Below are 27412 nucleotides of genomic sequence, written 5' to 3' on the forward strand. Positions count from 1 at the left end.
AGCGCAGGAGTTACTGTACTTTATCTTGGTCATTTCTCCTAGGACATACCATAAAATAATTTCTTATATATATACACATATATGTATATCAAAAGCAGCCTTCAAGATAGCATAAGAAGCTAAAAGGACTAAACACAGAACGCTTTGGGAACATGTGGGAAGAGCAGAGTTCAGAGCCAGTTATTAATCCGCTTTCAGGACAAGGGTTTTGCTGAAGTTTAAAATAAATTTAAGTTAAAAAAAAAAAAAAGATAATTTTATCCGGAGCCAGCGGTCTGGCTCCAGCCTCAGCACCCGCCCGCCGTGACGCCGGCAGCGGAGCACCCCCCCGCCCCGCGGCCCGGGCAGCCCCGCCGTGCCGTGCCGTGCCGTGCCGTGCCGTGCCGTGCCGTGCCGTGCCGTGCCGTGCCGTGCCGTGCCGTGCCGTGCCGTGCCGTGCCGTGCCGTGCCGTGCCGTGCCGTGCCGTGCCGTGCCGTGCCGTGCCGTGCCGCGCTCCCCGCGGCGGGCGGGCGGCTCCGCGGTGCCGCGGGCGGGGGCTGAGCCCGGGCGGGGGCCGAGCCCGCGCGGCCGCTTGTTGATCGCGGCGGCCGGCGCCGCTCCGGGCTCAGCAGCGCCGGCGGCAGCCCCGCGCCCGGGCTTTGCCGTTGCGCCGCCGCTCGCATTCTTCCATTTCAACAGTGCAAACCCCTCCTTTTTCCTTTTTTTTTTTTTTTCCCTCTCCCTTTCTTTCCTTTTTTTTTTTTTTTTTTTTTTTTTTTTTTTTTTGCATGAAGATGGCGGCGCCTCTCGCCAGCAAGGCAGGGTCCGCCGGCACCACCAGCAAGCCTCCCTTCCCGGAGCTGGATTTCCGATCGGGAGCCAGGGTGGAGGAATTAAATAAACTCATCCAGGAATTCACCAAGCACGATCAGAGGGAGTACGACGACCAGCGAGCCCTGGAGATCCACACGGCCAAGGACTTCATCTTCTCCATGCTGGGTAGGGCAGGGACCGAGCGGGGCGGGGCGGGGGCGATGCCGGCCGGGGACCCCCGGGCAGGGCTCCCGGCCGTGCGGCACCAGCGGACCCTTTCCCCGCGCCGGGCTGGGGGGGTCCCCGGTCGCAGGGCGGCTCTCACCCCCAGGAAACTAATTTTTCCTGTCCTATCCGACTAGCCTTTGGCAGCGATGTGTTTATAAGCACAGAGGAAAGGCTGGGTCGCAGAGCTGACCGGTGCCCGAGAAACACGCCGAGCCAGCAGGGCTGCAGGCGAGGCGAGTCCGGCCCTTTATTGTTTTTACCCCCAATTGTCGAGACATAGGAAACACAGATTTTTAATTTTTTTTTTCTGGACCGCTTATTTTGGCTATTAGACCGGCGGATGCTTGTACAGGAGCATCTCCCGAACTGCCTTTCTTGCTTAGGTTGCAAAACTCGCAGCGAGTGGAGCAAGTCAGATTGTGGCGGGGGAGTCTTCATCTGTGTGAAACTTTGAATCGCAGGCAGGGATCCTTAAACCGAGGTGAAGCATGTGTTGGCCCTTGCGGAAATCACCTGGGCTCTAGCATGACTAAGGCTTCCTAAGAGTAACAGTAGAATGACTAACAGCTCTGATTCTCCAGGTAGTCAGTTTCTGATAAATATTTACCATGAATTGACTAAGAAATCACTTAGACGAATAAAAGCTTTCAGGATACAAAAGGATGCTCTTTAACATGCAGATTAGACCTTGAAATCAGTCATCCAAGTTTCAATTATTGTCTTAAACGTTCTCCCAAACATTTTTGTGTAAACAGCTGCTGTGGCCGGTGAATGGTTCTTTGTAGCTCAGAGGTGCACATTCACCCTTAAAGCATACTTGGCACAAACCAAGTGTATGATCTACATGTACACTCTGAATAATCTACATCACTTTTCTCATCCAGAACCACAGAGCTGTCCTATTGCAATGATTATTATTTTCTGTCTCAAAGGATTGTCTCTGTGATAGACCAGTTCCTCTATAGCCATGAACACACCTACACTCTGTAATGAGAATCTGTCTGTCCCACTGGTTATCTTGTAAGGTACCTGGATCAGTACAATTGCCCACTGTATGGGATTTGCACAATTTTATATGTGTATTGCTTTTTCACCAAGGGCTGGACAGGATATAGCAGACTAAATTTAGCCTGAGACCAAGGACAACAAGTTGAAAAGTCAGTAGCGTGTATATTTATAGTCACAGTTATAAATATTTCCCCCTTCCCAGTTAAACAACAACAAAAAAGATGTGGTGAAGCCAGGGTTGCCTCAAAGCCTGTAGGATTTTTTTTCTTAAAAGCATGATCTAGTGGAAGTTATCCAGTATTATGATCTGATACATTTTTCAATCAGGGCTTTAAATAACTGGCTGAGGAAACATGGCTGGATGGGATGGAGCAAAGAAGAGTGGAGAGAAAAAAGCAATAGCTGCTGTGGCTAGCAAGTAGAGAACGCTTTGTATGATCCTGTTTAAGCATTAATAGTCTTTGCAAGGTACAGGGATCACAGAATTTCTTCCTGCTCTCGTGTAGGAGAAAGCAATAGAAGAAAGAAGAATAAACTAGAGCATGCCTTGTATTTCTGCAAATACACCCTAATGCCTTGCTGTTCATGAAACAGGGAGCCTTAGGCTGTTTAGAAGTAATGTAAATTAATGTGGTTGTCTTTGTTAATATAATGACTGGGAGACGAGCATTCTTCAGTTCTAAATGTATAGCTAAACCATTGGTTTCAACAAAAAACTTATTTCTGTCTAAGTTGTACCTGATAATTTTCAGTAAGTCTTGTTTCTGAATAAAAGAAGAGACTTGAGGACTGAGCCCAGGACAGAAATGGAGATGACATGTCTTGTTTGCCTGCATTGGACCCTAGAAGTTGTGTTTGTGGATCAGATCCTTCTTAGCAAGAGAGGCTCTTAAATCTAAAAGGATTTAACTTATTAATAAATAGCTCTTTCCCCTGTGCCTGGTCTCTCCCATACGTACTGCTCCTATCTCGTCGGGTGATGATAGGAAAATTAAACATAGCTTTCCTGATTTAATTACACTGGTGTGTAATTGGTGGATGAATGATAGGTGAGGAGACCTTGTGAAGATTCTCAGATGTTTGTACTCTGCATGGCTTGCCCTCTAGGTCAGACTTTGCTTTTAATTTGTATTAACTCTTTTTCAGCTGTGTTGTCTTGTCCTGGCTTTAAGTAACTGAACTCTAGGAGATCTAAAGAGTTGGACTGTGAGAGAATTAGGGAGAGGCACTACTTGTCGTGGTTTTGTCCAAAATCTTGTGTCCCAAGCATTAGAAGAGGACTGCAAATGACTTACCTCTCTGGTGGGGGAAGTGAGTATTTTCTGAATGTGGGTGGTTCCTGGCCATTCACAGTCCCTTTCACAGTCGCCAAGACCATATGGTCTTGCCCACACCCTATACCAAAACAACAGGTGTATTTTGGTGCCTTTGTTAGTAAATTCCTGTACTCACACTGAGCTATGCCTGATAAATTCTTGTCTCTTTGATTCAGGTATGGTTGAGCTTCAGAGGAGGGAAAGGCTGTAGGAACCAAGAAAAAGAGTGGAGAAAAGACAGTCTTGTGTGCTGGGCAGAGGGGCTGACTAAGAGAGGCTGAGAGACCAAGTCTGTACCTGCTAGTCATGAAAGGAGCTAACTACTTATTCCCCTGATGACTCAGTTTTGGGGGGGTCTTGTGCTTAAAAAGTGATAAAGGAGTATTTTTATCAAATGATGATATTACAGTCAATGATATTTTGATTTTTAAAGTACTTGCTGCCATTGTGATGGGAGGTGCATAGCAGTCATATTAAAAACCATTTAAGGGTACCTGACCTAGAGGATATTATTCTTGCAGTACAAGTACTTTCAGGAAATTCTTTAATAAACACTGCCTGTCTCTTTCTGTTCAGCACCTAAGTAAAAAGTGCTTTAATGCACAGATGTTGTAGGCTTAAAAAAAACATATATTAATGCTCTTGAGAGAACATAATTGAACATTACATATAAAATAACTCCTTGAAATTTCTAGTGCTATTGCTGCCTCAAACCAGCTCATGTTGTTTGGAATACCGACTCCAGAATTTTATATGGTAACAAGAGAAAGGAACAAAGATATATGAATTAGTACAGACTATATAGAGCTATATTCTTCACTCCTGGTACACATCTGGGTTCAGTCATCTAGAGCAGTTTTCAAGCTCTTTAGGTTGGTGTTTTGTTTCTATTTCCTACTATGAGACTTCTCAGCAGAACCAGAAGACAGATGCTTAGGACATTTCATGCCATTCTCCTTCCTGAGAAATCAAATCAAGGAACAGACGAGTTCAAATTGGTGCTAAAGTGGCCTTTTGGGGTTTTAAGGCCTCTAGTGTGTCTTTTTGTCACTTCAGTGGTTACTTCTGTGGGAAGTGCCCACCAGGGCAGGCCGTACTTGGAGCATCTGCAGCCAGCTGCAGCTTGGAGCTGTTGACAAGGCCTCTAGAGAGCTTGTCTCAGCACCTGATACAGGAGAGGTGGTGATCCTATTCTGAGATCATTTCCTAATTCTCTGGTGCCTGCCTGCTGCTGTGCTGGGTGTGCTAGCAAGTGTTTGTGATAGAGGCAAGTCTCAGAGTGGAAGCAGGGCTGGCATCAGCAAATTATTTCTGCTGCAAATACCAGATTCCCAAATGGAGTGAGCTGCCCTGCTGAGCCCCTGCATCTGTAGCAAGGCTTCCAGCTGTTTCCTGGACTCATGGGCCCCTAAAATATGTGCTCTGGAGGTGCAGATTGCTGTGCTGACAACACAGGTGTCCTCACATTAGCTTGCCTTTGTCAGCAGCTTCTACAAGGAAAGAATTTTCCAGTTTCCCCCTGTACCTGAGGTCTGTGTAGCAGAACAGCATTGGCAGTGTGACTCTTGTGTGGGTTTGTGTGGCATTTTTTTCCTCCCCTTCCCTACCTGCCATAACTTGCTGATAAAATCTATTGTAGATTAGATTTCAGACATTGTTTGAAGTGTTACCTGTTTAGGTATGTGTCTAGGATACATCATGGAAATTCTCTGCTTCCTGTTGTAGTGTCAAGCTGATGAAATAGCAACAGGATTGGAGTGATCTCTCTAGGGTTAAGTCTTTTGTGTGTGTGTGCCTTCTCTCAAGAGAAGCCAATCATGATAGGAGCACACTGTACTCTGAGGCCTATGTTAATAAAGGCTCCCTGCTGGCATTCCCTGTGCTGCTGAATGCATAATGCACAGCTGTTAAAAACAACCTTACTCTATCACAGATTTCAATTCTGGCTTCACTTGTGTCTCCTCTCCCTGCAGACCACATGTTTCTGTATTTGCATTTAAGGCTGTGGGGTTTCTTGGTGGTTTTGCCTTTCTTAATTAGGGGACAGTGTACTAAACTGGTAAGGTAAGGCTACGAAGCATTGGTAGCTTCTATTTGGTTGTACCTTTCATAAATCAACCAATTTCTTCTCACTGGGAATTAGTTAAAAAAGGTTTTGTAGCCTCCTCTGTCTCTTTGTTCAAAGGGATTGTTGGTCCATATATGTATCATCAGTGAAAATAGATTGAAAATATTTGTCTCAATTTGTTTTAAGATGCTGGTATTTTACTTGCTCAACTACTGTTTTGAAACATTAGTCTGTGATGCAAAGTATTTAGTGTAATAGCTAGGAACATGTCCTGAGGGCACAAATTCTCATGGCAGGCTTGTCAGACTGCCCACCTCCTGTTCTTTCAGTCTGTGGAAATATTTGTAAAAGATTTGGGAGAATACTTGCCAAGCCCAATTATGCAATTATGTTTTAAGGGCAATTTTATAATTACAGTGGTAACCAGGATACAGGAGTTGTTGAGGTTTTGACTTTTCCTTTTTTTTTCCTATGTGGCTTTGTGTGAATGCTAAAATATTTGTGGCAATTCTAGTTAGAAACCAGTTGTTCAACTTTCTTTTAAGCAGCTGGCTACTTTTATAGGTGAAGCTAAATTAAAGATGACTCCGGCATTGCTCAGGAAGGCTGGAGGACACGTTTTATTATAGCTTTGGTAATCTGCAGCTTGGATGTGTACTCAGAGACCCAGAGTAGCCCATCAACAATGTCCAGTCTAGAGGAAACTCAGAGGGTAAAAGCCCTGCCTGGACTTCTCAAAGAGAATCTCCAAGCTGATCAGTTTTTTTACAGTTGGGTTTGTCTGTTGTAATTTTTCTTTCACAAATGCCAGGTTCCTGCTTTGTCTCCTGCACAGCTGAAATTTTTGCACTTTTTCTTGGGCCTTGATATGTGCACTTTTGCATTGAGGTGCACCTTTAGGGGCATGTCCCAGTCCTTTTGCTGCAAAGATGGTTTTCCAGGGCACACCTCTGGAATCTTCTCCTGCCCAGGTCAGACCCTGTTTGTACTCTGCAGGGTTGGTTAGGTGAGAAAGTGCCAGGAAGAAATGTGGCTAAGGCCAAGATTGCCTTTCACCTCCAGTCAAGGGGTCTTGAGTTGCAAGGGCTGCTTCAGCATGACACAGTGAACAGTGATTGAGATGGCAAATTGCACTTCCAAGCATATCTGTGTGAAACCCTGTGGTGGCAGCTGCAGGTAGAGGCTCTGGAATAGACCTGTCAAGTTTCTGTGAGTTTAAGAAAAATGACCTTCTGTTGAGTCCATCACCTTTGTCTGGGTGATGCTGATGTATGAAGCTCACTTGAGAAGCAAGAGTTGTGGATCACTTGCTCTGAAAGAAGCTTAAGAGTTGAGTGCATTATATAGGATGACACATCTTCTGGGTTTTCCCTTAGCAGCAACTGGGGTGGTAAGTTCCATGTCCTAAAAGAAAACCATTAATTCTGCCCGTTGGTACCTTGGCCTGCTATCCTCTGAACAAGGAGAAAATTCTTTGAGAGTGACACTCCCTTAATGTGTACAGCATAATATATTACATTTAGACTGTCTTTAATTTGCTTGTCTTTGGGGTATGAAACAAGAAGTAGAGTAGGTGGAGTTCTGGGGAAGTAAAGGGGAGTATCTGGAGGTTTTTTTTCCCTTGGAAAAGCAGAAGACCTATCATGGGAGCTAAGCAGAAGGCAGCTTTGGAGGCTGAATTGACAGAATGTCCTTTATTGGGAAAAGAGCAGTGAGCCTGCATGGGAACAAGGGTGAGAGAGCTGAAAAATGACCTCTAGCTGCATGGCCCAAGTCATTGGTCTGAGTCTTGTCCTGGTGACTCGTAGCGTGGTGTGAGTTCAGGAGCTGAACTGTAGCTTTATTGGAACTCACAACCATATTTCATAGGTTCCCCATCTTAACCATGGATTTTATATCCAGTGAAGTTTTATGACTTCTGTTAGCACAAACCTCTCTTACTGTCTAAGTAACAAAAATATGGCAGTCAGGTATTCTTGGTGGGTTTTTTTGATTTTTTTTTTTGGGGTGGATTGCTTTTTTTTGTCATTGATTTCTTTTTGGTTTTTTTTTGTTTTTGTTTTTTTTCTAATGGAACTGGAAGGCAGTTTATGAGACATTCAAAATAAATCTTTCAGCAGCAGTTGATGTTCCAATTGACAGATGCAGCTATGGATTTTGCTATGTTTCATTAAGAGAACTCCACTGTTTGCTTTCATTTCTACCATTCTGTTGTGTTCCCTTTTACTGTAAAGAGCAATTGTCCTGGACTGAGTGGATTAATCTGTGCCTTAGTGCTTCAACCAAACTGGCAGGTCTCTGATCATGTACTTTTACAGTAGATAAACTTTCTGCAGTTCTTTCAAGGCACTATTTCAGTGACTGTGTGGTTGTATAGGAAGCATTCAGTTTGAAGAAGATAGATTCCCTGCTCCCCAACATATTTGACTTTTGAGCTTTTAATAAACACCGGATGCTAAGAAAGTCACAATGATCTTATTAATGCATTGTTTCAATTGTCAGACAATCTGATTTTAACCTAATTGAAAGCATTTAATTAGAAGGTTGTTAACATATTTTGTTACCAGCATGCTGGTGTCAAAAGTACAAATACCATTGAGTGGGGGTGATTGGTTGCTCTAAGGTTCATAATATCCATGTCTTTGACACAGCAGTGGTAGCTACTGCCACCCACTCATGTTTAGGGCTGTGGGCAGACATTTTCACAGCATTGGGTGGCTTCAGCTGGTAGAACAGGAGGTGGGTGGCATCTATTTCAACCTAAGAAAATCATTCTGTGGGTGAAACACTGAGTCAGAGTGAGGACACCCTAGACCTCTGTTCTGAACTGCCCCCAAATTTATACAGATCTATGCAAGTTTCAGTATATAACCATATGTAGAGGGCCCTGGTACTATGAGAAGCCTTCCTTGTCTCCTGTGCTCCAGCAGTCTGTGAAAGCTGGGGTGGTACTGCAAGAGTGGAACACAGTGGTGCTGCAGTTCTTCATGACAGGAGGGTTTAATCATGCAACTCTCCCATGTAAAAAGACTCTCTGGCTCTGAGAGTCTTGCCATGAAAAGTATTTAAATAATGAAGGCAAATAGTTATCTGTCATTTGTTGTTGATCTAGTGGCTTTGAGATCAAGTGCAATTCAACCTCTATGAGAGAGATTACAACCTAACCCAGTTCTAGCAAGTAATCTTATTTTGTACTGAATGGACCCCAAGCAAAATTGGGACAAATTAGTTTCAATAATGCATCCTGTCTGTAGTGTGCATAGTGATGCAGTTTAGCAGTGTCAGGCAATGCCACTCAATAGAAAGCAGCAGTTTGGGACAGAAGGCAAGGGAAAAATACAAGACATGGCCAAAACTAGAAATTCTTCTTGGATACCGTTAACAGTGATTTTTTTTTTTTTTTTTTTGCCATCCTATGACATACTTATAAGGCCATAATTTAGGAGAAAAGTAGAGGTTTATGTGTGGCATGCCATTGATCTGCCAAGAGCTTCTTTATGTGGCTTGCAGCCAGACCATGCAGAACTTCTACCCACTGATGGAGTGAGAGTTCAGAAATGATTTGGTCCAGAACTACTGAGTAGGTAGCAAACACTTTCAGTTTTCATCTGGAAATAACAAAGTCAGTTCTTGATTTACTGCATAATCTGCTAGGCAGTGTGGGTTTTTTGTTCTAAAATGTCTTGTCTCTCCTGTTCCTGTTTGTGGGGTCTTTTGGCACTGCTCCACAACCCCCTCTCAAGGATGGATGTTTTTATTCAGTGGTGCATATATGACCTGGTTTAGGAAATCAGGTTCTGAGGTTGTGAAGGACTAGTACTAAACATCTACCAAAAATGCTGAGACAAATGTTGCAATTAGCTTCTGTGTGTTTCCCTTCAGCATTTCTACTCTTTGCATTTTAATAGTCTGAAGAGCTATGTCTTTGTGATGCTTTGGGTGACTCCTTTTGGAAATGAATCCTGTGCTGATAGCTCTGGCTGTGTCCCATCCACAGGCACGTGCTTGGAGATATTTTGTGTTTGTTTTGTACCTCACTAATTAATGTATAAGTTAGTGGTAGAACAGCAGGAAAGCTGCGTTTGCTGACACTTCATGAAATAATGATTTAATCCTTTGTGACACATTCCTGCTGAGTGTCAAAGCTGATAACTCTAATCTCTGTCCCTAGCTCAATGCAACAGGAACCTGTTCTAGAGGGCATTTTGCATGAGCTTGCAAGCTCTTGTAGGTACTTTGTGACTAATTCATGTAAACTTTTTTTGTACATTGCCGCTCTCGAGCATGATTGTACAGGATTGTCTGGCACACTGAGGAATCTGGAGTTGAGAGCAAACAAAGGAGCTAACATTTGTCTGCTTTAGATGAAATAAGGGGTGTCCTGTGAGCAGCAGGGAAATGCCCTCATTTCCTTCTCAGTGCACCTCTTCCTTTGCCAGCAATCAGAGCAAGGCGTGATTCTGTTGATCCAGAGGTGGTGCTTGACAGAGCTTTACACTAGTTTGGAATGGGGAATGATGGACCCAGGGGGTCTCAGTGCCCTGAGCTGGAGGACCATGACTGAGACAACTATCACTCCCAGTCAGCCATGAAATTGTGTGGGATCTGCTGCTCCAGTTGGATCTTACAAATCTGTGTGGCCTGATAGGATTCATCCAAGAATTTTTAAAGACCTGTTGATGTTATCACAAAACCTCTCTTAATGACTTTTGAGTGGTCTTGGGAATCCAGAGAAGTCCCAGCTGCCTGGTAGCTGGCAAGCATTCCTGATTTTCAAGAAGGGCAAGAAAGAGGACCCCAGAAACTACAGGCCTGTCAGTCTCACTTTGGTGCTTTGTAAAGTTATGGAGAAGATTATTCTGGGAGGTATTGAAAAACACTTTGAAGACAACACAGTCATTGATCACAGCCAGCACAGCTTCATGAGATGAAAGTCTTGCTTGTTGAATCTGATTTTCTTTTATGACAAGGTAACAACCTAATTACCTTACCATCAGGTACAGCATCACCTGCCTGGCAAGGGAGGGGATTGGATTGTCCTGTTCTGCTCTGGGGCAGCCTCACCTTGAGTGCTGGGGCAGTTTGGGGCACCACAATGTAAGAAAGACACCAAACCATTAGAGAGCATCCAAAGGAGGCTGTGAATGGTGAAGGAGCTTGAGGGGAAACTGGAGCAGCTGAGGGCACTTGGTCTGCTCAGCCTGGAGGAGGCTGAGGGAGACTCTGCAGTCACAGCTTCCTCCTGAGGGGAAGAGGAGGGGCAGGCCCTGATCTCCTCTCTGTGCTGACAGTGACAGGACCTGAGGGAGTGGCCTGAAGCTGTGTCAGGAGAGGTTTAGGTTGATATTAGGAAAAGGTTCTGTCCCCAGAGGGTGGTTGGGCTGGAACAGGCTCCCCAGGGCAGGGGTCACAGCACCAGCCTGGCAGAGCTCAAGAAGAGTTTGGGCAATGCTCTCAGGCACATGGTGTGACTCTTGGGCATGGTGCTGAGCAGGGACAGGAGTTGGACTTGATGATCCTCGTGGTCCCTTCCAACTCAGCAGATTCTGTGAAACCCACCCCTCTTCATTCTGTGTGATTCCGAATCCTGGGTGTGGATGCAAATCTGTATGCAGGGATAGCTGAGAAACTGCTCTGCAGTAATTAGTCCTTGAGATACAACAAGCAAAGCTTACTTCTGTTCTGGCATGAACTGTGAATTGCTGTTTAAAATAAACTTTTGGTTTAATGGTATTAAACAAAAAATGTGCAGCTCTGCAAATCGAGAAGGGAATGTCACTGTAACAACACTTCAGGGCCTTTGAAATTCATCTTTTACACTTGCAATACAGTGTGCTGAATGGCAGATCAGGTATTGATATTGGCCCCTTGATATAAGACCCTTAAAGCTTGAGTTGCTGAAATATCTGTATTTCGTAGAGAGTAGGACAACCATGTGCTAAGCAATCAGTTACTTGAGGAAAATAAGAGGAATGCAGGTCTCTGCCAGCACAGCGTGTCTCTGACAAGCTGAATTAAATGCCCATGTCTTTTTCCAATGAGCAAGCTGTGATGCACATCTAAGTGCATTATTGAGAAAAAGGAACCATTACAATTTGATTGAGCATCTCTCAGAGGCTTGCATTATGTAATAAGTTGTCTGTAAAAGTTTGAACCCGAACTTGCATTTTTTCTTAATATCCTGTGAATGTCTGTGGATGTCTAAAATTTACAGTTGAGGCAACAATGTTACAGTGAAAACAACCCCTTTGACACAGGCTTGTAACATCAAAGAAAGACTTTCTGTGCAGTATTTTAATTGTCTTGGGGAGAGATTTGTATGTGCTCTATAAGCACTTAACAGAACTATTTTCACACTATCAGAGCTGCAGAGTTAAGTTACGAGTTAGTCTGGAAAATCAAAGTTTAAAAAATTATTTTGATCCTCTTAACTTAAATCCTGGCTATGAACTAGGGGACTCATGAGTTAATTTAGAAAGCAGACAAACCCTCTCACTCCTTCATCCTAAAAATCTGGAATCATCTTTTTATCTAAACTACTTCTTAAAAATTCAGGTAAAGAATTCAGTGTTTAAAAATCTGCTCTTATGCTGAGACCAGTCTTGTAAGACGTTGCTTGTATATGTCTGAATCACTCTATTGTTGTGAATGTCACTGAGTTCTCAACTTCTTTTAAGTGACTCTTTTTTTACCTTAAAATGTGTGTATGCCTTTGTTTTATTCTATGTGGAGGTCTCACCCCCTCCCAACAGAGCTGTTCCAGTGTGGCAGGCTTCACTGGGCCAAGGCCAGCACTGCTTGGCGAGGGCTGTCGGAGTCCTATGGAAAAGATTTCTGTCTGAAGGATACAGGAGTGAGGGAGACAAATGAAGAAAATCCCCAGACCCACAGCATGTTGATAGACCTCCTGTTGTTCTTAATTCGTGTCTGTAAATGGCACTGGTTTCCGCTGTTGTGCACTGAGACAATAATAAATAACAATCCTTAGCATTTATATACCACTTCACAATTTTCAGTGTGTTCAACACACATTAACTAATTCAGCTGAGATGCACATATTCTGTGAGCAAAAGTACTCTTCTTGCTGCCCAGGGGAACCTTTTATTACAGCTGGGACAAAGCTTTTCTTTTTACCCTTAACTGGAGCTGTTGGCAGGATTGTTCTGTACAGGGCCTGTGTCTTTCTTCCTGAAGGTTTTAAGCATTTGCATGTACCTCTGTTTGAACAGGAATTGGAGCACTCCCAAGTCATATGTGATACTATGAAAAAGATATGCAGGAGACTTTTCTTTGTGTTTTGTGCTGCAAATATGCAGACCCAGGTTAATAGATTTGTGGTTTCAGAAGGCATTGAGTTAGCAAAGATGTGGCTACATTAAGAGCATCTTTCTGTGCTTCCATAAGGTCTTAGGGGCACACCATCTCCAGTGGCCCTCAAGGCTTAGGAGGGGAATAAGTCCCTGTCAGTTTTGGCTGTGTTGGATCATGGCACCATGTGCTGAAGAAAATTGAGGATGCTTGGTGGTTTTGATGCACAAGGTCCAGCACCTGCTAGGCCACCAGCTTGTCTTTTGGGGCAGGAGAGAGCTCAACAGAAGCCTATTGCCACGTGAGAGGTGTTTTGAAGGCAATTAAAGACATTATGCCGTATTATTTGTAATCCTGAATCCCAAACATGTTGTTTGGGGTCCCAGATATGCAGTGGCATGAATCTAATCTGTCAGGCATTTGTCTTGTTTTCTGCCTTGGTATTTTGCATATGTGTATAGAGCTGGTGGGAGGAGTTTGATGCATCCCTGTCTGCATCTTCAAGCTGGGCAGGATTGGTTCCACATTTTCTTTCCAAGAATAGCACCATTTTAGCATTCCATTCAGATGGCTAGAAGATAAGCATCTTATTTAATCAGGTCATATAACGTGGGATTAGTGGTTTACCTTAGTAATAACTGTTTTGTAGTCTTTGTAAATTGGTGCCTGGTACTTCAGAATGGCTTTACAGTTGTAACTCTTTTTCTGATCTGAGAGATTTAGTTATAGCTAGTGGTCACACTTCTGGATTTCCTCTTTGTCTAATCTTATAGTAACCTTCTGGTTTAGAAGTGATGCCTGCAGGTTTGACCTGAAATTGATTCTGCTAGACCAGCACAGAGTATAATTTTCCTATAAATGGTTGAGTGAACCAGGAGCACCATTAGCCTTTTAGTGGCCTAATTACGCAGGCAGGCAGCATTTTGAGGTGAGAACTCTCATCTTGCTACAGCTCTTCCTTCAGCTAACAGTGCATGAGAGAAGAACAGCAAGTTTCTTGCAGGTGATGATTTCTCTTTCAGTGGCTTTGATATCCTCATTTTGTGTTTGAAGGTAATGTGCAGATTGCTGGGTGGTGTCACTCAAAGTGACTGACTGAGCTGCTGTAGCATGTGAAGATGTCTCCAAGACAACTGATTTCCTGGTCAAACAGCACATGGGCTTCTGCCACAAGACATTTTAAGGGAGCTGGTGAGCTGAAGGAGCAAGATATTTTAGCAGTTAATCATTAGCACTGTAGCTGCCAAATGCAGCTCAGAGTCTTAGGCTGAAAATGTACCTATTACACACTGTAAATGAATAACTTTAAATAAAAAGGATTGTGTTATTTGATTAGCAAGCTGATTTATCAGAAAACTTCTACCAAATAATAGGAATTAATTCTCCCCCTTTACAGTTCTTTTCCTCCAATTGTTATATGTGGAATTTAGGGACCTTCTTTTACTCTCAAATTTTGTTGTCTATGTCCCTGCAACCTTCCAGCTTTGCTTTTAAGTGTTAGTGTGCCATATATTTTTCTAAAATATACCCAAAAAATCAAATGTTTGTTTCTGTTTTCCTTATGCTCTAAAACTCAGAAAGGTTTAGTGACTCCATTCTATTCTAAAGTTAGGATAATAAAAGCTGGAAGCACTGGATTTTTTCCTCCGTGTTATCCCCTCCTCCCAGTCCCCTTTGTCTCCAGAGGAGCAGTGTTACTGAACAGGTGTAGAGCATTTTGAATTTTTTCCTCTGCATTTCAAATTTTAAACTTTTCTTCAGAAAATATTCCTATGTCCATCCTGTTTCAAGGTACTTGGTCCAAACTAAAATCAAAATTATCCACTTGTTCTTTTGCCCTCCTTGCAAGGCTTGGCTGTTCTGCTTAGCTGAACAAACCCCACCTTTGTCTTCGCTTTGGAATAAGAAACAAGCAGGCTTGTTGATTTCTGCAGCATTAATACTCTGCTTCGTCACAGGGATGTAGTGGTTATCAGGGGTAGGGTGGGAGCTGCTGGCTGCTGTTTCTGTGAGATCTCCAGGAGCTGCTGCAGTGTGGATCTCCAGCCCCAGGGACAGCACAGACTGAAGGAACACGAGCAAAAAGCGCTTTGTGCAATGGTGGGTAGTGAGAGGACAGAGAGTGCTGAGAACACTTGAAGATTTTCAAATAATGTGCAGGAGAGCCAGGGGGTTGTATCTCTGCCCTGACCTCTGTCCCATGGAACATCTGAACCTGAATTCTCAGCTAATAACCCCTAAGCTGCCTTCTCTGAGCGTGCCTGCATTTGCTGGGGAATTTTAGGAATGCGTATTTCAGCACAGTGTTGCTGCTGCTCACCCTCTGTTCAACTAAGATTTAGAAGCTGGTGTGGGGTTGGTATTGCTAGGATAAAACCCCATTGTGGTTTGCAGTATTCTTTAACTAAAGATTTATTTTCCTGGGTAAGGTTCCATTTAGAACAGCAGGAGTCAACATCAAAGAGCTGGAGAAAGGCCTCTTCCCTTTCCCTGACACAGCACAGCTTCAATCCTCTCCCTTCACCATCCCCTCTCCCAGTTCCTTTGTTTTTAAGGCATTACAACTTCAGTGACTGGAATATTGAAAAGACTGTAGTCAGTGTTGTATTGCTCACAATTACAGGGGCAATTGATCTAAGGAGGGAAGAGAAGTGGGAAGGTAGAGCCAGTATCACTGATGCAAACCTCTCTCTTTTGATGTCCCCTCCATGCTGATGCAACTCCATCTTTAGCCTCCAGCCTCTTAAGTAGTTCCTGTTGGAGGATGTGGGAGGTCTGCTCTTGACCCATATGGGAGGAAGTTAGGAAACTGGGCACAGAGGCCCCACCACCTGCTTGGCCTTGTGCACAGCTCTGTGGACTGTGTGCCTTTTGCTGCATGTGTGTCTCACTCAGCAAGGCAGCAGGAGTCTGTGGGTTTGTTTTGTAGCAGATGTGGTAACAAGGACACTCCTTAGTCCATCCCTGTTTCTGGTGACTGGGTCTGACTGTTGAAGGTCCTTCTATTTGCTTTGAAAAGCAGCTGACAAAGGAAGGCAAAGCAATTTGTGTCCTCAGCAGGGCAGAAGAATCATGTGACCAGCATCTCTGAAAGATCTCAACAGTGCATCTTGGAGTCTCATCCAAACTGTGTTAATGCAGAATTCCTACACACAGCAGGCATTCAGTGCCACACTTGATAACGAGGCAGTGATTCAAGCTGTTTGAGATCCTGCATGCACTATGAGAAGCAGCCTGGACCAAAATGAAAACACAGGGTGATTCTGGAGGAAAATGTAAGGTTATTTTTAGGATTGCTGCTATTCTGTTGTGCACCAAGGAAGATAATGCTCCAGCTTTGCACTACAGGTCAGCATTGTTCGGCCTTATTCCTTGTTTCTTGGCCCCATCTATTTTAACTGGCAAATAATGTTTGCTTTAGCACCTCCTTTTGTGACCCTGCATCTGCTCATCTAGGTGCTGGACAAAGGAAGGGTTTGAAGCAATCACAAGCAGGGCTTGTGTTCTGTATATAAAATGCAGTTAAATTTGTTCCTGGTCATCTTGCAGCAAAGCTATTTTTGCCCTGCCTATGGCCTGACTTGCAAACTGCAAATGTCTGGATAGGATTTATTATCTCTGACCATAAAATTTTAAACTGCTTTTAATGGTAGATATTAAATCACTGCTGCCCCAATTCCAATCTCTGCAGAATTTCTGAGTTCCTAGGAAGGCATTTTCTCTGCCAGTAACCTTTGGTTTCTGAGAGCAGAGGGTTACAGGGCTGTTCACAGGATGATGATGGTGAGGGACCTGTGTGCTGGCCAGTGTCCAGGCATCTGTCTGGCTCCAGAGAGCAGAGCCAGGCAGACCTGGTACGGCTGTGATGTGACTGAGGGATGTTTGTATTGGTGTCTGGGTGCAGACACTCTGCTGGGACACAGGAACTGAGTGTCTCTGCTCTTGGCTTTGTTCCTTCCTGATTGAAGTATCTTTGACACAGCAAGAAAACTGGAATTCAGTGCTTCAGCACTGAGCTGCTTACAACAATCTATTTTATTTTTTGTGCATGTCTAATAAATACTGAACTGTTCAGTGTTGTCACTCAATGTGGCTTTGTCCCTTGCTGCTGGGAGTCTCTGCATAGATTTCTCTTGAGACTGGCAAAATGCTTCCTCCAGGATGTGCACGAGAGGCACAGTGTTCTAGCTGAGGCTCTTGTTTGTCACCTTTGCCTAGAGAGCAGTGGCAGCACTAAAACAGAATCTAATGTTTCTTAAATCAATTAATAGCCTTAAAGCCCTTTTCAGGAACATGCAAAGACAGCTGTGGCAGGTGGGCAGGAGATGTCTTCCTTGCCAGGGAGGAGGAGATGCCACCTTCTGTGCTGCATTTGCAGGGGAGGCAGAGAGCCACCCAGGCCTTCCCACTCTCAGGCCTATGCACTTTACACTGCTCCATCTTCCTCATGGCAGCCTAGCTTTCCATTTCATCAGCAGGAGTACCATTTAGTGTGTTTTGCTTTAACCCAAAGCTGGACATCATAGAAAATAGTCATCCAAGACTAGGCTGGTAAGAATTGTTTGACATCAGCATATCAGAAAAGGTTGCAAAAATTTACAGTATGCTGTGGTAGAGTTTTCCAGAGCTTGTGCTTGACTGAAGCAGGATAACTCCTGTCCCTAATGTGGTATTTAAAACCACTCTTCATAGCAGTGCCTGCAGCGATGGCAGTTGGAAGCAATCTTCTGGACCAGAGTAGCCAAAAGCTTAAAAACATCTAATATTTGATAATTTTCATCTTCTGGAAGATCTGTGCTGTCTAACTCAGGGGTTATTTACCTCTCTTATGGTGGGAAAGGCAGGCTATCATCAGTAGACACTGGTAATCCTGGACCAGGGTTTAAGCAAAACCACTTTCAGCAAGAATGCTTTCCACAAGTGGTTCTGCCTGTCTGAAGTTCAAAGGAGACTCTGACTTTTCTTCTGCTCATTCTCACACCTCTAAAGGTTGAGCAGTCCATTTTCTCAGTGCTCTGTATGGCTTCTTCCCATATTAGAAAGGGAGTTGCTGAATATGGGCATCCCAGGGTGCACGCGTCTGTCTGTCTGGACCCGTCCCATCAATTAAACAGCAGCTGACGTCATATTTGAAGGTCAGCTGTTTTATAACCTAATATTATCTTTTTTTTTTCCCCTCTGGGTTTATTATCTCTCTCCAACCTGCAGCTCAGCACCATCTGGTGCAGGCACACAAGGGAGAAAGATTAGAGAAAGTAAAGCAGCTTTGTTCGCTTCCCCCATTGCTTCCGATGTACAGAGGAGTTGCAGTCTCTTGCAATATTGAATTTTAAGTGGTGGGGAGGGCTGGATCCTGTTTGCTATCTGAGAGAGGGAAAAATAGTCTGTGCTTACCAGCAACCTGTCAGGAAGTGTCTCAGTATTCCTAAGGGTCTTACTGTGGCCACAAAGTGTACTTTGCTGGCATTTATTTATATTTAATAGTGTTGGGATTTTTTATGACCTGTTTTTCTCAGCACACATATTTTCCTTAGCTGTAAATTGCCAGAAGCACTTTTAAATGAGGTATATGTGCAGTGCTGACCCCAACTAGAGTTTGCTTTGGAGGTGAAGATCTCTGAACAGCTGAAGTGCATTTACACCTGACAGAGCCAAGCTGTCACACCCCAAGCATGTTCTGCCACACAGAGGTAGCTCCATCTTCCCTGGTGGCATCTGTGTGCACATGCCAGGGAAGTGAATATTTACTTACCCAGCCTCAGCCTACAGGGAAGACACGTGAGTTGTTTCCATTTCATAGGCAGGGTTGGGTTGCACAAAAGCTTCACCCTCTCTCCCATCCTCCCTCCTTTTCCTCTGTGCATCTAGAGGTGTGATTGCTTTCTGTCCAAACTGCATGGTGCTGATTTTCTGTAAAGGCAAAGCTCTTTTCTTTCCAGTAATAAAATGATAATAATTCTAGAATGCTGATCTCCTCATTCAGCTGGCGAACTTGCAAACTATTATATTGTTGCTTTTCTTCAATGTTTCAAATTTTGCATTTGGCTATTTTGAAGCAAAATTTCTTTAGGCATAAATAACTGGTTTTGGCTATTGGGAAAGATAATTGTTGGACACAAATAAAGTTTAATTATGAAAACAGTTGGCTGACTGGTGGTGCATGGATGTACATGCACTGTATCATAAGACATAGAGACTCTTTTTTGTCCAACTTTCCTTTGGTGCTGTGTAGCCTTCTCCTAAACTGTGATTTTGTCAGGTCAAGGACATTTCATACAGATTCCTAATTTCTGGAGAATAGATCAGCTTGTGGAGGTTTAGTTTCAGTTTTATTCTTCTAAGGAAAAATGACATTTGTTTCTAGCTTCTCCCATTTTATAAAGAATCTTGAACAAATGAAAGTAGAATTTCAAAAGAGGAAAATGTATTTGGAAACAAAGAGGAAGTTCTGTTTTTTCCAGTGCTTTAGGTTTAGCTCCAATTTGTAACAGAGAGGGGTTTGTCTCCTTTCACATGTTCTGATGCAATTCTTTCCACTGTGATGTATTTAAGGTTGGGACTGAATTTTTTCCTCTTCTAAATCAGTATAATGTATGGTGTTTTTTCAGTATTTGATTCAGCTTTTCATGTCCCCAGCATCTTGATTTATACAGGGTTTTTATGGAAGCACAGCAAATGGAGCAATTGTTCCTACATTTCTTGACAGGTTTTTAGGTTTGTGAAGTGTACTTTTCCAAGCAGTGAGACAAACTGAAGTCTCCACTCATGACAGTAAAGGGTTGAGAAGGCAGATGCACACAATGGAGGACCTGACCATGTCACAGTCTTCCTAGTGTGAATCCTCAGCACCTTGAAGTGAGCTTCAAAATGGTGCTATGGATTCTCATTTGCAGCTTACCTTTGAAACCAGTTGTTGTATATCCTGTTTATATTTTTTAAGACCGTTCTTAGAGTAATTTTAATCACTCACAGTAGTTTACAACACATTTTGTTTCCAGTCCAGACTGACTCAGTTTTCTCTACACTTAAGCACTATATAAGTAAAAAACCCAAACACTTCTTTGTGCTGTCTTGCCATGAGGGAAGGCTAGATCTAGGAGATACTGAAATGGGGTTTGAGGAGAGAGAAGGAAAGTGCATGAAAGGTTTGAGTCTTTTTTGCAAGTTTGCTTAGTTGTTTTTAGTGCCCAAGAGAAAAAGAGAGATGATTTTTTTTTTTATTATTCAGGTCATAATGTGGCCTTTGCAACCTAAAATGCTCCTAGACATATTGATTTTGTACTTCTGGTGCTCTCTACAAAAAGATCTCTCACTTCTTTTCAAGGACAGTACAAGACAGCAGTGCTTGGCTTGGATCACCGTGAAATCCCCTTATCTGCCCGTTCTCACTTTATTTTTCTTCCAACTCTTACAGTGTCTTCCTTGGCACTGAAAACATGCAGCCAAGGTTGATGAGGGCAAAACTTAAGCTTTACATTAACTTCTGCTTAACTCTTTGCAGTGTTTTTTCAAGGACTGTGAGTGAGCAGAGCCATTAAATCCTTCCTATTTTTTAAATTTTTTTTTTCTGTCCCAGTGCAGCAAGTATTTGTAATCTGCCCTTTAAAGAGCTGGAGTTCAGACACTGATCTAGAATGGTGTGCCTGGTGGTGCTGTGTAATCTGCTAGGAGCTTGGGTTCCTCCATCTCTTTATTTTTTTCTTCTGTACACCAGAGGATGCATACACATTATGATTACTGCAGACAAGGTTGTACTTGCCAGATTGGCAAATGGCAGGCTTCAGAAAAGAGGCAGCATAATAGCTGGCTTTGCTACTCAAGATTTCTGTCCTGGAAGAGGAACCTGCTGACAGACATCTTCATGTGGCTCCTGGTGCAGTGGTCAGTGAAGCATCCACAGTATCTGATGATGTCTTGGCAGGGAATGAACCAGCAGTACTATTTCACCTGATACATCCAGCAGAGCCATCCCACAATGGTCAGGTTAATGGTAGGCAGTAATACTAAAATGTTGCACTAAAACCAGCTTTTCATGCTGAAATAGAGAGTTTTGGTTTATATTGCCAGTACCTCTAGGGCTTCTTGGTTGGGGACAGAGCCCCTTTGTACTCCAGTCTGTGTAAAGACCAATTGAAAACTGCAACCTTTGCTTTGACATGTTTTCAGGATATAAGTAGCAGAAGCATTTTAAGTAGTCTTGTGCCTTCTGCTGCTTTGTTAACTTTCACTTGCATTGGGCTGTATTAACCATTGACTGGACTTGGTTGCTTGGTGTTTTGTTCTTTTCTCTTGGCATCTCAGCAAAAATCCCTGCTAACAGTCTCTCAATGTTTGTCTTGTTTCTGGAGGTTCCTCTTTTGAGGGGTTTGGCAGGGGTTTGCTCACTGTCTCTAGTAATAATTGAGGTGGTTGAGTGAGTTATGAAGAATCAGCTGGATTGATTTCCCTTTTGCAATTGGGACTAGAAAAGCTGATTGCCTTGGTGTGCAGCATGCTCAAGGCCATACGCCAAGCTGCTATCAATTTTGCCTTCTCCTCCTGTGAAATTACTAAAGAAAAGATGTTTTCCAGATCATGCATGTGGAACAGATGTAGCTTATATTGCTAGATGATTCAGCTAAGACTGGTGCCAAAACAGAACTCTCAGCTGGTAGATGGGTTGAGAGAAGGAATAACTTGATTGAAGGTGCTGGACTAGCTCTGCCCTCCTTGTCTGTAACTGCAGCTGTGTCAGGTACAGTTCCCTTTGATGTGCAAAGGTCTAACAGAGTGATGGGATGAGGGGTGCACACAGGAATCTTGGGCCATGAGGCCAGGGAGGCATGGGCAATGTGTGTCCAGACTGGGTGCTGCCAGCCTGGGAGCCTGAAAGGGGTACAGAAATGCATTTGTGGTAGGCTTGGTTAATGTGTGCAGGTGCTTACACGCAGCCCATGTGTGCTTCTCCCACTGCAAGTGTTCCTCTTTAGTTAAATGCCATCAGCACAGAGATCACTGGGGTCCTTTGGCCAAATGTATTTCCTTCCACCTTCTGCTGAGATGGAGAAAATTCTGTTTTCATGAATAGGAATGTGATTAGCTCACCTATTTTTCCCTTTGCAGTCACACTTGGCAGTCTCCCAGAAAGTCACTGGAATGAGCTTTTCTAAGGCTGTATGTATACATAGAAACATGCCAGAGATGGGACTGGGCAGTTGTCTGAAAGTCTGGCACAGTAAACACACATTTGTTTGTTTAAAACTTGCTTATATGTAGACTGAGGAGTGCAGAGAATGAGCAGAAGTGCTTAATCAAATTCAGTCCACATGCCTTACCAGCACGGCTCCTTGGACTTTCCTGCTGCCGTTGTAAATTGGAGCACTTTAACCCTAAAGCTGGGTAAATGTTTGTACCAGGATGAAGTCCAAGGGAGGTGTTCTGATGGTGGTGCCTGCGGAGTTTAGCCCAAGGAGGAGAAACTGGTTATTTTGTAACCCATAATAGGGAAGTGTTAATCACAGCTGCTGAACAAGACCTGGTTTTATTGCACACAGGGCATTTATGGGGAATACAGTGTAGCAAGTCTTGGCATGGGGAATGTGGAGTCTATAGTCTTGTGTCTGGGACTGTCAGAGAAGACATTTGTGCAAAATGTTTGCAGGGTACCAGCAGCATCCAAGCCTCCACCAGCCAGAACATGGGATTACTAGTGGCCTCACTCATGGATGGATCAAAGGAGGGAAATGTCTACAGGGGATGGTGGGCATTGTCTTCTCTTCATGTTCCCAGAAAAAACTTTAGCTGTCAGTCTTCTACTGAAATATATACTACATTCTGCCTTAATAAAGAGAACTATAGGAAGAACTGTGTTTTCTTTCCTGCAATTGCTGAGTCAGGAGGGGGTGGAGATGAGAAACTCAGAGTTGTCTTTCTGGTCCCATGGGAAAGCAGTTCACAGCTTGGCACAATCGTTTCTCTCAGTATCTGTCCCCTGGGAGCACACTCTAAGGTTTAGCAACCCTATCTACCGTCCATGAGAAATTAGGATAGCTCCTTATTGCTGTTTGGTTCTTGACTGTGGTCTATAAACCAGATCTCTTGTGGCAGTGAGCAGAGCAGCCAAAAAAGCAGTCTCTACCCAATGCCACTGCTACAGCTCCTGGTAATTTGGAAGAGGTCAAGTGTGGCAGGCTTGGGCTAGTGCACACTATTGTAGCTGACCCTGGTATTCCGTGGGACATGGTGGTCCTTGGAACAGTGGGTGCTGCTCCCCACGCTCTGGAGCTGCCTGGGGAGGGGACAGTGTTTGCACTCTCTGCCATGCCTCTTTCTATGTAATTATTAAATAAAGCAGTTGGGGTCCCAGCTGTGCTGTGGCTTCTTTTGTGTTTAAAATGTCTGTTCTCTGTCCAGCCACCGGAGATTTTCATGCAGCTCAAAGTGCAGGGGCTGGTGCTTTCAAAGCAGGAGGCTTGATGTCCTTTCAGGTTAGTAAGGGCAGGCTCTGTCAGCAAAATCTTGCCAAGGTTCTTTTACTTTTTTTCCAGGAAGGCTCTTTCCTACCTTTGCCTGTGTCTGGGGGAAAGGCGGCACCAAGTGGCAAAGAGACCGGGCTCATGCTGCAGGGCTTTAATGGCAATTCAGTTGCATCTCTTGCATTTTTTGGTGATGCTGATGGAAGAGCTTGCAGTAGGGGCTGGGTTAGTAGTGCTTTTGTGTTGTTGCCAAGTTCTATTTAATCATAGAGTACTTTGCAGCCCCTGGAATTTCACTCAGAGTGCATGCATGCTTTGGTCCTAGGCAGGAAAATGCTGCATATTGCAAACTGAGGTGTGCCTTGACAGGTGAAAAACCACAAACCAAATTCCAGCTGGATACAAAATGAAACAAAATGTATTTACCAAGTTTTTATTACATTTACGACAAAGATTTGGAATTAAAGCATGGGATATTTGGATAAAGAGGCGATTTCATGTATTCCAAGTGTGAAAGTTTTTAGTCACACTCTGAATAAGTTGCTTAAATATCAGAAGTTTGCAGTTTCCTCCCTAGCTCTGTAACTACTGAATAGTAGAGAGGATAGAGTAAGCAAAAAATATTATTTGGAGGAAACTAATTTCTCTCTGCTCCACCTCTTCCTGTGAGCAAAAGGAGAGGGAAGGCACAATGAAGACATCTGTTCCTTTGAACCCACTCACAGACTTGCTTAGTAATAAAACTAGGGGAGAGGAGGAGAAGATATTGGTGCTGTTCAAGTGGTTGTTAATCGTTTTGAGTACTGAGGGGGCACGTTGACCTTCTTAGGAGATATTGAAAAGAAGCTGGCACTGACCTCTGCCAGGGTTTAAATCCAGGAGACTCAGAATCCCTTTGTGCCCCTTTCAAAGAGGAGACAAATCTCTGTGGTAGCCACGCTGTCCCCTTGCCTCAGGGTAGGCACCTCAGCTGGACTGACCCAGATACTGTGCTCTGGTCTCCTGGATGGGCCCTTCACTGCCTGTGTATCACCGTGATCACGGCTGCAGCAAACTAAACAAGAGTCCTGCAGATAAAAAAAATTATCCTGTGCCCTGCCTCCCATCCACGCTTTGCTCTTGTTATGCGTAATGCTTAAAATCTTGTGTGTCTGGAACACAGAGCTGCAGGGTCCTCCCCATCCCCCACTCCTCCTGCCTAATCTCATTGTGCTGCTTAGTCACAGCAAAGACCCCTCTAATGGGTTTAAGTGGCTGTGCTCCTGGCTGGCTGAGCTGCTTTCTGTCCAGCCTGGGACACTGTGTGGAAGTAAAAGATGAGACTGCACACATCTACTGCCTCTGAGTCCTCCTGAGTGTCAGCAGGTGCCTGCATGAAGATTAGGTTTCCCTCTAAGTGTCATATCTGGAAACAAAAGCCTGTTAAAAAATGCCAAGGGGGTGATATATTTTTCTCAAACTAATAAAATGTGGCCAAAAACGCTTCTATGAACTCAGCCACAGAAGGCAGGGGTAGATGGTTCCTTATGAGCCTTTCCAGGTCCTTAGAAATGTCTTAAGGCATAAAGCAGTGGTTGTGGCATGCACTGGTAAGGTTGATGAGGGACATTCTTCAGCTGTGGATATCGAGTCTTCTCTGAATTCTTACATGGCATTCCCCCATAGCTAGCAAGGAGCTCTCAGAGAAGGGCTGAGAGCTGGTATAAGGTCTTTAAGCCTGGAATGTTTGTTCAGAGTGGGAATGGTTCTGCCTTAACCAAAGGTAACAAGCAGGCAGCTGCTAAAGAGAAGAAAGATGGCTTTGTGTGGTGATGCAAGGAGCAAGTTTGCAAGCCAACACAGTGGAGGAGAAATAGGGATTTTGTTACTGTAGGCAGCACTGGAGCATGATGAAATATTTAAAGTCATGGGGTTCTCTAATTTGTGGCTATAAACCATAGAACATATGTAATTTAGGTGAGAAAGGGCTACAGGAGGCCCCCAAATACCTCCCTAAACTGTAACTGATGACATAACATTAAGGCAAGAGAGCGCACCACATCACAACAGTGCATAGAGGGTGAAGTTGAGCAAGGTAGCAGGGCTAGACTTATTCCTTCTTTCCTCTATCTGGACAGTACCGAGTTAATAATTAATATTTGTATGCAACACTGGTAAGGCTGGACTCTACTGTGTGCTGGGACTTAGAGAACTCTTGAAAGAAAAGGCTGGAGAAAGAACCTGTGAAGTATTGTTCTCCTTTGTCCTTTTGTGAAGTGCTAGCCTTGGGCCTGAAATGTCCTGGATGGAAAAGTTGCTTTGAATAACTCATGATGCTGCTGACTTCATGGAAGTGAAATCTCTATGCAACACTGCTCTCCTTTCTCATTGCCTTTCAAGACAGAGCTTGGTGCAGATCCATGTGGTGCTCCTAGGGAGAGCAAGCAAAGGGTATCAGTAGTGTCCTGGAAGCTGCTGTCTGGCCCAGACCTCTCTAGTTGGGAGTGGAGTCTAGCTTGGGAGCTTGGCCCCAGATTCCCCTGTGAGACCCCTGGCAGATGTTTCCTCAGGAGTGTGAGTAGCTGCTCTCCTCAACAAAGCATAAGGTTCAGCCACTGTGTAGGGAACCACAGAGCTGTGGGCACTGCTTTGGAGGACACTGGTGCTCAGTGCTGCTGTCAGGCTGCCTGGGATCCAGGATGGAAGCAGCTTCTGGGGAGTGCCACCCCACAGGCTCTGAAGAATAATCCTCTTCTTGTGGTAGCACAGTTAGGAGGAACCTCAGAGTCTTTCATCCTCTCCTGAAGCAACCAGACAGCTGGCTTTACAGGCAGAAGGGTGGGCTCAGTAGGCAGTTGCTTCTTCTCTGAGGGGATTGTAGCTCTAGTCTGACAGATACATAGCAGGGTGGGATGGACAGGGAAAGTGGGTTTTGCTATCAAATTTCCATATCTTCCCTTTAGTCTCAACAACATTCTTCTATTACAGCTCTTACAAATTTCCCATACATCAGCTTTAATTTAGCAATGCACAAGCCAGACATAGTTTGTCAGTTCTCTCCCCTGGAGCAGGGTTTGTTAGCCAGTAGTGCCAGAAGGGATGTGTGTGCCCTGGTGCCTTCCTCCCTTTGCCCCAGTCTCTGTTCTGCAGTAGGACTTGTCTGGACTGATAATACTCATACCATTTACAGAAACATTCTGCCCAGACTTGTCATTGCCTGGTAGTGAAGATTTTTTTCTGATCATCAGGCCTGGATCAGAATGTGATCTTTCTCTTCCTTATAAAGCAGCCATAGAGCAGCCCAAACTGTTAAGATACTCCTTTAGGAAAGAAACTGCTTAGAATAATGAACTGACTCATGGCATTTGTGACTGCAATCCAGAAAGACTCTCCCCTATGTGCTTAACTCCTTCTTCCCCTGAAAGGAATGACAGTGAATGGGGTGGAAAGGGTGATATGATATGAATTTTGATTGTCTTCCACTCTGCAGAAGAATTACAGGCACCAATAAACGTAGCGGGTGGCCACTGGAATGCAAGCATTTCTCATGACCCAGAGTTGCAGCATGGAGCTTGTTGCCCCATGACACATGAAGTTTAAAATACAAACGGGTATAAAAGGAGTTGTGCAAATTCATAGACAATTTGTTTGTAAAAGTGACTATTTAGCATTTACAAGGCTGCATGCAGGAACCTCTAAGCCACGCACTGCTGAAAGCCAGGGAAGGTGTGTCAGAGGAGGTATTGCTGGAGGCTACTCTGCCCTCTCACACTTGCCCCTGAAGTTTCTCCTCCTTGTCACTGTCAGACAGTCCATGGTGGATGAAATGACCCAGGATTGTTATTCCAGTGTTGTTGAACACTTACTCTTTCTTTGCCATGAGGCCTCTCCCACCCTGTCATTTCTGCCTTTCGCACAGACTTGTCGCACTGGCATCCCAGCCAGAGCCTGCTTGTGTGAGGCATCACCCTAATGAGTGCTGGAGCTCACGAGTTCCTTTTTCACACAAGCAGGGCAGCTGCCCCAGTGTGGGTGAGAGAGGAAAAGTAGATGCAAGTATCATGAGCAATAACAGTGTTTAAAAATAAAAGGCACAACTGTTCAGTTGTGCAGATAGATCAGCTGCTTGGCTTTTTCACATGTGTGAGCTTCTTTGGTGTGGCTGCCATTGTATTTTGCAGCTAGATACCTTCTCATTCCTTCTTAATTTGCTGAGCCCTTGTCTCCAGCATTTTGACTAAAAGAGTCTCCAAGTATG

General features: G+C 44.1%; 1 protein-coding gene across 1 annotated transcript in view; it reads left to right on the plus strand.

Annotated features, from left to right (window-relative positions):
- Positions 1-768: 768 nt before the first annotated feature.
- Positions 769-27412, plus strand: part of MB21D2 (Mab-21 domain containing 2) — a 58984-nt gene continuing 32340 nt past the window's right edge. The window contains exon 1 of the mRNA XM_036389116.1: positions 769-979. Coding sequence (XP_036245009.1) covers positions 769-979 — 211 coding nt within the window. The remainder of the gene's footprint in view (positions 980-27412) is intronic.

This window comes from Molothrus ater, chromosome 10, assembly GCF_012460135.2.
Source record: "Molothrus ater isolate BHLD 08-10-18 breed brown headed cowbird chromosome 10, BPBGC_Mater_1.1, whole genome shotgun sequence".
In the NCBI taxonomy this organism is placed as follows: domain Eukaryota; kingdom Metazoa; phylum Chordata; class Aves; order Passeriformes; family Icteridae; genus Molothrus; species Molothrus ater.